The 13,082-nt window shown below is 49.0% G+C and overlaps 1 protein-coding gene across 1 annotated transcript; it reads left to right on the forward strand.

The window, feature by feature from the left end:
- The first annotated feature begins 727 nt into the window (after positions 1–727).
- Positions 728–10,668, forward strand: ERI1 (exoribonuclease 1). Its single transcript, XM_066574522.1, has 7 exons — positions 728–976; positions 3,933–4,111; positions 6,070–6,274; positions 7,422–7,505; positions 7,901–8,010; positions 10,003–10,117; positions 10,256–10,668. Exons 1-7 carry the CDS (start codon positions 827–829, stop codon positions 10,496–10,498), a joined length of 1,086 nt encoding a protein of 361 aa, XP_066430619.1. The 5' UTR covers positions 728–826; the 3' UTR covers positions 10,499–10,668.
- Positions 10,669–13,082: the final 2,414 nt, after the last annotated feature.

Here is a 13,082-nt window from a genome sequence, read left to right on the forward strand (position 1 = left end):
CGGATTTGTCCGCAGATGTGTGATTTTGTCGCGTTTTCATCTACAGGATGCGTTCTGCGGAACGTCTTGCAGAATTTCTGCCGTTCTTTTACCCGGACTTTATCTGTGGGATTCCATTTCTTGTATGTTAGAAATCCGTAATAATTCCCCAGACGTCCTTCAGTAACGCTTTTCTGCGGCGGAACTGAATCTTGCGATTTTGAAGCAAAGACGTTCGGATTTTAACAAATTCAATCCCCATAGTGATGCCGAAAAGTCCGCATGTGAAAGATCCTTAAGGGACCGTTCTCAGGGGACGCGATCACCCCGCAGGACGCCTAATCCGCAGCTGCAGAGTTCCACGCCAAAAGCCTCGGGTCTAGCTGCGGATGCTGATGCGGATTTGCAGGCCATTTTCAATTCTGCGTCGACACCTGCAGGAGCCTCTGGATTGGGTGCATCTTATTCCGTGCTGTGTGAACGCTCTCCAACGGGATTAGCCCGCGCGGACGTATCTGCAGCACTATGTTATCCCTATGGGGCTTCCATTCTGCTAAACCTTAAGCTTCCTGCATACTCTCTGTGGCCCGGTCAGCTAAATAAACCCCTAGGGTGGATAGGGCATGTATTAATCACTACTGTCAGCGCCCTCATGCGGTCGGCTCATTTCTCTTTCCACCTCCAAGATGGCGGCTTGGCGCTGCTCCGACGCCGGACGTCCGCTTCCTTTATACCGGAAGTACGTCACCGGCCTCCTAGACGCGGGCTGGACAAGTGGTTAGTGCGGCAGTCGGAGCTATGACTTACGGCAGTGCTGTGGAGAAGCCCTAATGACCCCGCGGTGTGTATGGAGCTGCCGGTTGATGAGCGCCTTATGATGTGGCCTTCCTGTAGAGCCGCCATGGAGGAGCAGAAGGAGAACAGGCCCGTGTACCCCGGCGGCGGGGAGGAGGACGAGCTGTGCAGGACGCTGGGGACCATGGAGCTTCCTGGAGGGGTAATGGTGGCTAGTGGGGTCTGTGGTGTCCTGATCCGCCCTGCTGGCCGCGGTCACACTGTGCGGTACAGCAGGACGTTGTTAACCACTTGAGGCCCGACTGTTTTTCAGTGGCGTTCCCAAACACATTTCAATGGATTGTAACGCAGTCGTCATGGCAACCGGTGATGTGCGGCGTGTAAGAAGCCTGCAACGCGCTAAAATAGAACAGACCGTTTTTCGATTACGTGACGTTAGAACGCTTGTTGGAGAAGCCCCACTAAAGGCGGCGCAGGCTCAGAGCCGCGCTGCAGACACCTTCTCCATTTTAATTTTTTTTTACCTCCCCACATTCAAAAAAATTTTATTTTTTTTTAAATCCTCCATTAATGTCGCTGTCTGAGTTGTATTTTTCAAGAAGACTAGTTAATGTACTGAAAAAACCGTGTACGTTTGTGATCCGCCATCTTGTCTCACAACGATGTAAACATTGTGGGAGAAAGATGACATAACTGTGTTATTATACGGGCCGCATCGGTCGGAATCCGACCCGGCTGTCTGCGTGAGGCCGCACTCTTCATCCATCTGTTGCTACGGTTACGTGAGGGCTTATTTTTTGCGTGGCGCCCTGTAGTTTCTTAGTAACATTTTGGTGTGTGTGTGGTGTTTGTAATTTTATGTCGTTCACCGTGCGGGATAAATAATGTGACTTTGATAGATCGGGCTTTAACGGACGCGGCGATATCAAGGATACTTTTTTTTTTTCTCTAACTTAAAATAAACTTTTTAACCTTTGGCCCCTATAGGGGCCCTCTGCTCATACAGTGTGATGTAACATGGCGGCCCGTCTGTGGACCCCTCTGCTCATACAGTGTGATGTAACATGGCGGCCCGTCTGTGGGCCCCTCTGCTCATACAGTGTGATGTAACATGGCGGCCCGCCTGTGGACCCCTCTGCTCATACAGTGTGATGTGACATGGCGGCCCGTCTGTGGACCCCTCTGCTCATACAGTGTGATGTGACATGGCGGCCCGTCTGTGGGCCCCTCTGCTCATACAGTGTGATGTAACATGGCGGCCCGTCTGTGGGCCCCTCTGCTCATACAGTGTGATGTAACATGGCGGCCCGTCTGTGGGCCCCTCTGCTCATACAGTGTGATGTAACATGGCGGCCCGTCTGTGGACCCCTCTGCTCATACAGTGTGATGTAACATGGCGGCCCGTCTGTGGGCCCCTCTGCTCATACAGTGTGATGTAACATGGCGGCCCGTCTGTGGGCCCCTCTGCTCATACAGTGTGATGTAACATGGCGGCCCGCCTGTGGACCCCTCTGCTCATACAGTGTGATGTACATGGCGGCCCGTCTGTGGGCCCCTCTGCTCATACAGTGTGATGTAACATGGCGGCCCGCCTGTGGACCCCTCTGCTCATACAGTGTGATGTGACATGGCGGCCCGTCTGTGGACCCCTCTGCTCATACAGTGTGATGTGACATGGCGGCCCGTCTGTGGACCCCTCTGCTCATACAGTGTGATGTAACATGGCGGCCCGTCTGTGGACCCCTCTGCTCATACAGTGTGATGTAACATGGCGGCCCGCCTGTGGACCCCTCTGCTCATACAGTGTGATGTAACATGGCGGCCCGCCTGTGGACCCCTCTGCTCATACAGTGTGATGTAACATGGCGGCCCGCCTGTGGACCCCTCTGCTCATACAGTGTGATGTAACATGGCGGCCCGTCTGTGGACCCCTCTGCTCATACAGTGTGATGTGACATGGCGGCCCGTCTGTGGACCCCTCTGCTCATACAGTGTGATGTAACATGGCGGCCCGTCTGTGGACCCCTCTGCTCATACAGTGTGATGTAACATGGCGGCCCGTCTGTGGACCCCTCTGCTCATACAGTGTGATGTAACATGGCGGCCCGCCTGTGGACCCCTCTGCTCATACAGTGTGATGTAACATGGCGGCCCGCCTGTGGACCCCTCTGCTCATACAGTGTGATGTAACATGGCGGCCCGCCTGTGGACCCCTCTGCTCATACAGTGTGATGTAACATGGCGGCCCGCCTGTGGACCCCTCTGCTCATACAGTGTGATGTAACATGGCGGCCCCTATAGGGCCCCTCTGCTCATACAGTGTGATGTAACATGGCGGCCCGCCTGTGGACCCCTCTGCTCATACAGTGTGATGTAACATGGCGGCCCGCCTGTGGACCCCTCTGCTCATACAGTGTGATGTAACATGGCGGCCCGTCTGTGGACCCCTCTGCTCATACAGTGTGATGTAACATGGCGGCCCGTCTGTGGACCCCTCTGCTCATACAGTGTGATGTAACATGGCGGCCCGTCTGTGGACCCCTCTGCTCATACAGTGTGATGTAACATGGCGGCCCGTCTGTGGACCCCTCTGCTCATACAGTGTGATGTAACATGGCGGCCCGTCTGTGGACCCCTCTGCTCATACAGTGTGATGTAACATGGCGGCCCGTCTGTGGACCCCTCTGCTCATACAGTGTGATGTGACATGGCGGCCCGTCTGTGGACCCCTCTGCTCATACAGTGTGATGTGACATGGCGGCCCGTCTGTGGACCCCTCTGCTCATACAGTGTGATGTGACATGGCGGCCCGTCTGTGGACCCCTCTGCTCCTACAGTGTGATGTGACATGGCGGCCCGTCTGTGGACCCCTCTGCTCCTACAGTGTGATGTGACATGGCGGCCCGCCTGTGGACCCCTCTGCTCATACAGTGTGATGTAACATGGCGGCCCGCCTGTGGACCCCTCTCACATTGGAGGTCTTTGTTTGCAGTTGTTGGATTCGCTTCCAGCGTAATAACGGGGTGGGTGGTTATTGTAGTCCTCCCGCCGGCAGGGGGCGCAGTCCTCCCGCCGGCAGGGGGCGCAGTCCTCCACCAGTCGGCCCATAAAGCTTTACCCAAGAACTCTTTTATACCGTTTACACTCTTATCTTTCAGGGTAAAGCTAGAGGCCCGTCGGAAGTTCAGGACGACCCGGGAATTCACTGCGCAAAATCGACCGCGGGCGCCTTCAGTGATCCCGTCTACAAAGAAATCGCTTTTGCCAACGGATGTGTGAATAGGATGAGCAAAGAGGAGCTGAGGGCAAAACTTGCAGAACTGAAGTTGGACACCAGGTAACTCTAGGAGAGTCTGCTAACTCTACTTGTCTTATGGCAATGTCTGTATGATGGGACGGTTACAGAATGATGAGCCTAAAGTAACGGGAGATGACCACCTTCATGGCCGCCCTGCCGTACCAGTAAAGGAGGCCCCCCGGCCAGGAGGTGTTCATATCCGGGACTTGCTGTAGTTCCGTATTTTACCACCTCGCGTGTTTGGCTGAACACTAGCATCCAATCGTGTGTGTGTGTGTGTGTGTTGCCCAAATGACCCCCTCATACTGATATGCCAGAATGTGTGACGTCACGTTGACCCCTTAGGCTGGGGTCACACGGGACGAAATGACCGCACCGAAAAACCATGAGATTTTCGCAGGGTAAGCGCAGCTTCAAAACCCGTGGTTTCGCCGCCTGCATTTCCGCTGTGGCCCCCTCCCCACAGAGAGAAGAGCAGCCGCTGCGGGAATGAAAAAAATTGACATGCTGTGTCTTTTGTTTTCCGCACCGCCTGTCCGTTTCTGTGCAGCTTGGCCCACAATGTGTGAACGAGATTTTTGCAAATTCGCTGGCTAATCCCGGGATTAGGAGCCGCGGGCGGAATTGCCGTGCTGACATTCCGCCCCATGTGAACCCGGCCTTAGTGATGGTCAATACTCCTTTTTTTTTTTTTTATTGGTCTAGCTAATGGGCTTTAAACCTGCGCACACACTTTTTTTGGCGGTGGATTAGCTGACTGAGGCCACTCTCGCACAGGTGCTTCTAAAAACGCTACGTTTTTTTAACACAGCGTTTACTACGTTTTCAGCTGCGTTTATATATGTTTTCGACAGCATTTGACTGTTTTCAGCACAGTTATAAAAGCAGCCAAGCAAGCTGATAATGCCAGAACGGAGAAAACGCGGTCAAAAACACTGAAACCGCACCCCATTCATTTCAATGGGAGAAGCATCGCATTTTAAAATGCATAAAGGTAGAACAGACCGCTTGAAAACGCTGCATTTTAGCGCGTGTCTGAGAAGCCCCATTGAAATCAACGGTAGCGTTTAGCGCTGCATGGAAAACGCAGAAAAAATGCATTCGCGAGAGTGGCCTGACAGCCAGGCTCCTGCTCTAACCACCAGTGGCAGGTTAACCCAATACATGTCATAATAGCAACTGGACCATGTAAGCAATTGACACAGGAAGGCGGCTGTCTGACACCTTTCTGCGCCCCGCAGTGTCGCTATCTTCTGACGTTTTTTTTTATTTGACATAGTTATGTGAGGGCTCATTTTGTGCGGGATGTCCTCTAGTTTCCGTTGGTACCATTTTTATTTTATTTTTTTTGCATACAACTTTTTAATCGCCTTTTTAGTAGAATAAAATTTTCTTAGACGGGGTGCCCAGAAAAAAGCACAATTCTGGCGTTCTTTATTTTTTTAAATTTTTTTAAGACTACATTCACCGTGTGGGCTAAATAATGTGCTACTTTGATTGTTCGGACGCAGCGATACCAAATATGTATTTTTGTTTTTACTATTTACTGGTCCCTCGAACATTGGTCGGGGCATTTAAATGCTGTCAGAATTGGTGGCATTTTAAAGGCTTAACGGCTCTGATGAGCCGCTCGGCTTATCAGAGCTGTTGCGGGTGGGTGTCTGCTGTAAGAAACATCCAACAGCCGTATGTATGGCACAAGATTGCCTCGTTATTTCCCCCCCCCCCCCCCCATACATTCCCCGAAGCTGCAGAATGTAAATGTACGTCCTGTAGCGTTAAGGGGTTAAAGCACAAGATAGGCTCGTCACTAAGGGGTTAAAATGCAGTGCGGCAAAAACTAAAGTCTGCATAACACCACAATTAGTTGTGCACTTGGCGAATTAAAAGCTACTAATAACGAAGCCCAGGTTAACCAAAAGTAGCTTTTTGAGCCGGAGTCTGGAAATAGTTGGTGAAACCTTTTGTATCACACTCCTAATCGTTTTTCTCCATAGAGGAGTGAGGGACGTTCTGAAGAAGCGTCTGAAGAATTACTACAAGAAGCAGAAACTAAAGGAGCCCAGTGACAGCGATGCCTACTACGACTACATTTGTGTCATTGACTTTGAGGCCACTTGTGAGGAGGGCAACGCACCCGAATACATTCATGAAATCATAGAGTTCCCCATTGTTTTGGTCAATACAAGAACTTTGGAAATCGTAAGCTTATACATTTATCTGAATATCACACATGGGTGGAAAATGCTAAAGAAACACGCAAATGTGTCTAGGATGTATTATTGTAGTAAACTCGTAGACGTCCATATATGCGTACCATCTCAATTAAACAGTAAATTCCTGCAGGGATGCTACTGACTGCCGTGTAAATGAGGTCTAAGGCCTCATGTCCACGGAGAAAAGATTTTAAAATCCGCAGCGGATCACCCGCAAGCGGATCCGCACCCCATAGGAATCCATTGTAGATAAATACCCGCGGATGGTCAATAAAAGTGAATTACAAAAATCCTGGAGCATGGGAAAAAAATGGACATGCTGCATTTAGGTGCGGGTCTCCCGTGGGGACGGCTCCCGCAGGCTTCTATGGAAGCCGTCCAGATCCGCAGGAGACCCGCGCCTGAATTAAACTCGCCTGCTCTGGGCGATACAGGATCTTCTTTCTTCGCTGCCGGCGTGCCGAGCATATCCGCCAGGCCGAAGAAAGAAGATCCGGCCGCGAAAAAGAGAAGACATGCACGGTCCGCTGCGGGTAAGTTTATTCTGACTTAATGCCTCATGTCCGCAGGGCAGGAGGGACCCGCTGCGGATTCTCCATGGAGAATCTTTAGCAGGCCTGACTTTCCCCGTGGACATGAGGCCTAAGGCAATTTCGGGAACCAAGATTGAGACTGACAGCTTGATACAACTCTGTAGCCTTTAATATTGTGAAATGGAGAACACCGAATTATAGCCGATCGGGCTGTGTACACAAATGGTCCGTGTGGAAAGCAGATTACTCTATGACCCATTCGCCTCATGCAAATGGATGGGAGTAGGGCCTTCAAGAAAAGTAGACCGCATGTGGACAGTTGTTGTTGTTTGCTGCTTTTTTTTTTTTGTTCTAAACTCTTGGACCGACTAGAGCGATGGCCGTGTGAATAAGCCCTCAGCTGGATGTAAACCATAGTCTGCTGCGCTTTTTCTATCCTGAAAAGACTGACCGGGGCAGAAACCTGAGATTAAATTGGTCTGTTTCACACATTAAAGGCTGCGGTTGTATCCTGGAAACCCAAGACAGTGGGGGTGGGCAGAGAATGCTAATAAGAATATATGAACCGTTTTGCTTACTTCTTTTCCCCTCTTTCTAAAGGAGGATACTTTCCAGCGGTACGTGCGACCAGAAGTTAACACACAGCTTTCTCAATTCTGCATTAATCTTACTGGAATAACCCAGGTAAGTAGTTGATGGATCATTAAGAGGGTTTTCCAAGTTATTACTTTTATATAGTTTTGGGCTCCTCATGCTTTATAAGAGAAATACCGCAGCGCGGGACCGCCATCTCTACAGTTCGGCACTGCAACATCTGACGTCACCCTGCCAGCAGGCCTGGTAACATCCCTAAACCTGCATGTGGGTTTCTAATGTAGCCGCCCCGAGGCAAGTTTATGGAACATCACTGAGGTCCCTGCCGGCCTCCCATTGCCTGCAGCAGTCATGTGGGTAAACAACCCATGTCACCACTTTCACAGGGGTTAACGGTGTCTTGAACTAATGGCACTGACTAGCTAGTAGAGGTCTAGCTCCTCAGTCTTTATTGGGGGTTTATAAGTTTACTTTTCTTTCCTCAGGAACTTGTTGATAAGGCTGACCCATTTCATTTGGTTCTCCAAAGTGCAGTGGAGTGGATGAGAGAAAAGGAACTGGGTACAAAGTTCAAGTATGCCATCCTTACAGACGGGTAAGGGCTTCAGATTTACCCGCAGATGGGCAAAGGCTTCTCTTTTGCTTGAAGCTTAGGTGCACTACGCATCCCCAAACTTTCATACCTGGTCACTGCCCAGAAGGCGATACAGAATGGGCTTTCAGTAGGTCTGAAGAAGTAGCCTGTGGTTTCTGTGACTTTGATCGTCTGATTTGTGTCGTAATGTACTATGAAAACTAAAATGATTACTGCTGTGGGCCACAAGAGGGAGTATAACCTTCTATTACACGCATACGTACGATCATGTTAAAGCGGATATGTCAGAACATTGAGGCAGAGCAGCGTAGTACCGTGACAAATCTGCTTAAAGCAACCCTTTGGGTAAAACTTCCTCTGCCTTAATACTGTAAAAAAAAAGTGCTTCCATTACTCTGGTCATTGAATGAGGCAAGATGAACTGTCTGTACTTGACTTCTGATCAAAACTGGCCCAGCCACTTAACTAATTCTAAATACTGCAAGAAGACAGGATTCTACTTAATGCAAAATCTGGGCAGTGAAGGACCGATTGAAAGGAACCCCTAGAGATCTGCAATAAAGGGAGTTTGAGTTCTTCTCCTCTTATAATCTCATTGCATATTGGTAGGTTGTGCATATAAAATTGTAGTAATGTAGAGATTTAATACGAGCGACAGGCAGGCAGTGAGTGCCCGATTACAAAGTGTACCACAGGTTAATAATTCTGTGAGATCTAGGCCCGATCTGTCAAATCGATTAAGCTGCACAGCTTTTTGCAAGAATTTAGTAAGTTAAATGTAAAAATCAAATCCATGCTTCCCTCAGGGTAGCAGAGGAGACCTGACCGTTACTTTCATTAAGAGAAATACAGTAGCTGTGACGGCATACCAAGTGCAAAGTAAAATCCTTCCTTTATTCCTCCAAACGTAAAAAACACAACGTTTCGACTCCTCAGCCTTTTTTAGTATAAAAGCATAACACATGTACGTACATTTATATAGAGTCAGAGATCAGCAAGTCACGGCACAGTGTGTGGGCGAGAAATCCCCGCCTCCCTGGTTGAGCCCATGTGAATCAGTTGTCGTCATGGCGATCGTCCCCTCCATACATGCGTCAGGAAATCTTCATTGCGCATGTGTGGTATCACATAGTACAATGCAGTCCTCATACCAGTCATGTGAGGTACCTAGATACTGCCGGTGAAGACACCAATGTGTATGCGCGAGAACGCCGGTGTGTCTCATGATCACTGCGTCATCCAGGAGATCGTGATGCTGCAAGAGCTGCATCCCCAATGCACATGCGTGGGATAATGCGTTCCATGCCCACCATAATTATATATTTATTTTTATATATATATATATATATATATTTATTTTTATATATATTTATATATATATATATATATATATATATATATATATATATAGCCAAATGTGTATAAATTAATTGTATACAAATCTCATAAATACCCATCAACTATCCACATCATATATTATGTACAAGAATATGCACGATGATCCTCAATTAACCATGGGCATAAACGGGATTCTAGATTAATATCCTCCACTGTATACATCAGATTAATAATATAATATGGCCATACTGTGTTTTCACGAAGCTCACCACCAAAAAGTGACATGTCTCCAGTTTCCATGAATCCATGTGGAAAATGCCGCAGTGAATTCTGCTATGTGAACATGGCCTTGGGAGTCTTGTACTCATTGGTAACATCCAAACGCTCATTCATCACAAGTCCTAAATGTGTAGCTTAGTTTGGGTACCCTTTTTACATCAGACTAGTCTGCTGATCACAGGGGGTCGTGTTGGGTCGCCCTCTTATCACAGAGCAAGTGGCAATATGGAAGGAGATCCTCTAAAGCAGACGCTATACCTTTCCAACAAAGTAAAGGCTTTGTGCTTCTGCCCACTTAGATGGCTTGTGCAGCAGCTACTAACTGATCCCTATGTGCGTAACCATCTACTTCTGTTCTCAATATGCCTTTTGCAGGTCGTGGGACATGAGCAAGTTCTTCAACATGCAATGCCATCTCAGTCGCTTAAGATTCCCACAGTTTGCAAAGAAATGGATTAACATTCGCAAGTGTTATGGGAATTTCTATAAGGTTGGTATCCTGCTTCCCGCTCGGAGGGATATGCCCGTTTAGCTGCACTTGCATTCTGGTCGTCTAATGTATGCAAAATATTTCACCTAAAAATGAGCCATGTGTCCCATCTCAGATATAGTGTTATTTTATACACAGGTTCCAAGAAACCAGACTAAACTGACAATGATGCTTGAGCAGCTGGGCATGATATACGACGGTCGCCTCCACTGTGGCTTAGATGATTCAAAGAACATTGCCCGAATAGCTATTCGCATGCTGCAAGATGGCTGTGAACTCCGTGTGAATGAGAGACTACATTCAGGACAGCTGATGACTGTATCCAGCTCCTTGCCGTTTGAAGGGGCTCCTGTTCCTCATATTATGGAGTTGAAAAACTAGAAATTTTATATCCTTTCTCTTTTATTTTTTTACTTTTAGAGCACTTTAAAGTATATTTTAAATAAATCTATAGCTATTTAAGGCCCGCTGTACTTGTGGGAATGCTATGAAAAGTACTCGTGCCTCAGTGGATTGCTTCATTGATTTCGGTAATAAAACTTCCAGCAGTGCTCAGGAACCTTCCTAATTTTATACAAAGTTCAAAAAATTCCTGTGAGACTTGTATCAACAGGATTCATAAAGTATAGGAGCCTGATGGCCCTGGGTCAGGAAATACAACAGAGGATTGAATATTGGTCTCTGTTCATGTCGCATCTGAAGAATGCTGCCAAAACGTATTTTTGATAGGGATGGAATAGTAATACCCTACATTTTCTGAAGATATGATGTTTTTATTTCCGTCCAGCTGTATTGAAAAGAATAGACTCCTACGCGTTTCAATTCAGTTGGAAAAGTATACCAGGCAAGTGTATGCCACAAGGGCCCCCTTTTGGCATACATCTGGAAATTGCTAGTTAGAGTAACCTCAGAAGTATAGTCTGGGCTAAAAGGTGTAAGGAAACTGGGTAAATGCGCGGAGTAACCTCAGAAGTATAGTCTGGGCTAAAAGGTGTAAGGAAACTGGGTAAATGCGCGGATGAACCGGAGAAGGCTCTGTTCACACCGGCTTCCTGTTATTACAGGAGCCTTGACGCATATAGTGTTCCCTGGCCCGGCTATTGTTAATATCAAGCAAAGTACAATACTAAAATTTGACAGTGGCATTTAAATCCTGCAATCGGAGGTCCCGAACAGCCCTCACCCCCTGGCAATGAGATGGTGAGGTACTATCTGGGTGTCATAGCTGCCGGGGCATCTTGCGGCTGCCCAGTGCTACCATGTATTTCTTCCTATTAAGAGACTGCTTGGGGCCAGCTTTAATACAATGGCAGCAGAAATGCCATATACTTCAGTGCTGAAGTATTGCAGTGTATGGTATAAGCAATCAGACAATCACAAGTTCAAAAAAAGTGAACAATTTTTTTTTTTTATTGTAAACTAAGAATAAATGTTTTTAACAAACCGTTTCCTGCGTTTATAATAGTAAAACAAAAACTTTTATTCGCATTTGTAAAAGTCTGATCTAATCAAAGTAAAAAACCTATAAAGTCAAAGCTCACCTCCACATCTGACGTCTTGTTTTTTTTTCTTAGCACTCATTGATCTCCGTATGGTATAGAAGTGTCATCAGTTCATGGCCATTCGATCCAGATGGCTATTTGTCCAACAATGTAAAGGATTTCAGGAAGCCTGAACTTGGTGAAACAACTTCCATACTTTATTAAATACAGCTCAATACATCACGGCAGCGATGGGCCCGCGGAGGACGCGTCACGGCAGCGATGGGCCCGCGGAGGACGCGTCACGGCAGCGATGGGCCCGCGGAGGACGCGTCACGGCAGCGATGGGCCCGCGGAGGACGCGTCACGGCAGCGATGGGCCCGCGGAGGACGCGTCACGGCAGCGATGGGCCCGCGGAGGACGCGTCACGGCAGCGATGGGCCCGCGGAGGACGCGTCACGGCAGCGATGGGCCCGCGGAGGACGCGTCACGATCTTAACTTCAGGTCTTAGGCCTCATGTCCACGGGCAAAAGAAGAATTAAAATCTGCAGCGGATTTTAACTCTTCTCCTGCCCGCGGATCCGCATCCCATAGGGATGCATTGACCACCCGCGGGTAGATAAATACCTGCGGATGGTCAATAAAAGTGATTTAAAAAAAAAAATGGAGCATGAAAAAATCTGGACCATGCTCCATTTTCGTGTGGGTCTCCCGCGAGGACGGCTCCCGACGGCTTCTAGATCCGCGGGAGACAAAAACCGGAATTTACTCACCCGCTCCAGATCTTCCTTTCACCGCGGCTTCATCTTCTCTCCGTCTTGGCCGGATCTTCTTTCTTTGGGCCGGTGCATGCGCGAGGCACTCAAGTTGATTTTCTACCATTAAAGCATTTTAAGAAAAGGTTTTTAAAGTAGCACAATGCATGATGGAGATGAGAGGACTAAGATCTGAAGTTAAGATTGAACCGCGGCCTCCGTGGGCACATCCCTGCCGTGATGCGGCCTCCGTGGGCACATCCCTGCCGTGACGCGGCCTCCGTGGGCACATCCCTGCCGTGACGCGGCCTCCGTGGGCACATCCCTGCCGTGACGCGGCCTCCGTGGGCACATCCCTGCCGTGACGCGGCCTCCGTGGGCACATCCCTGCCGTGACGCGGCCTCCGTGGGCACATCCCTGCCGTGACGCGGCCTCCGTGGGCACATCCCTGCCGTGACGCGGCCTCCGTGGGCACATCCCTGCCGTGACGCGGCCTCCGTGGGCACATCCCTGCCGTGACGCGGCCTCCGTGGGCACATCCCTGCCGTGACGCGGCCTCCGTGGGCACATCCCTGCCGTGACGCGGCCTCCGTGGGCACATCCCTGCCGTGACGCGGCCTCTCTGGGCACATCTCTGCCGTGACGCGGCCTCTCTGGGCACATCCCTGCCGTGATGTATTGAGCTGTATTTAATAAAGTATAGAAGTTGTTTCAGCAAGTTCAGGC

Source organism: Eleutherodactylus coqui, chromosome 7 (genome assembly GCF_035609145.1).
Source record: "Eleutherodactylus coqui strain aEleCoq1 chromosome 7, aEleCoq1.hap1, whole genome shotgun sequence".
NCBI lineage: Eukaryota > Metazoa > Chordata > Amphibia > Anura > Eleutherodactylidae > Eleutherodactylus > Eleutherodactylus coqui.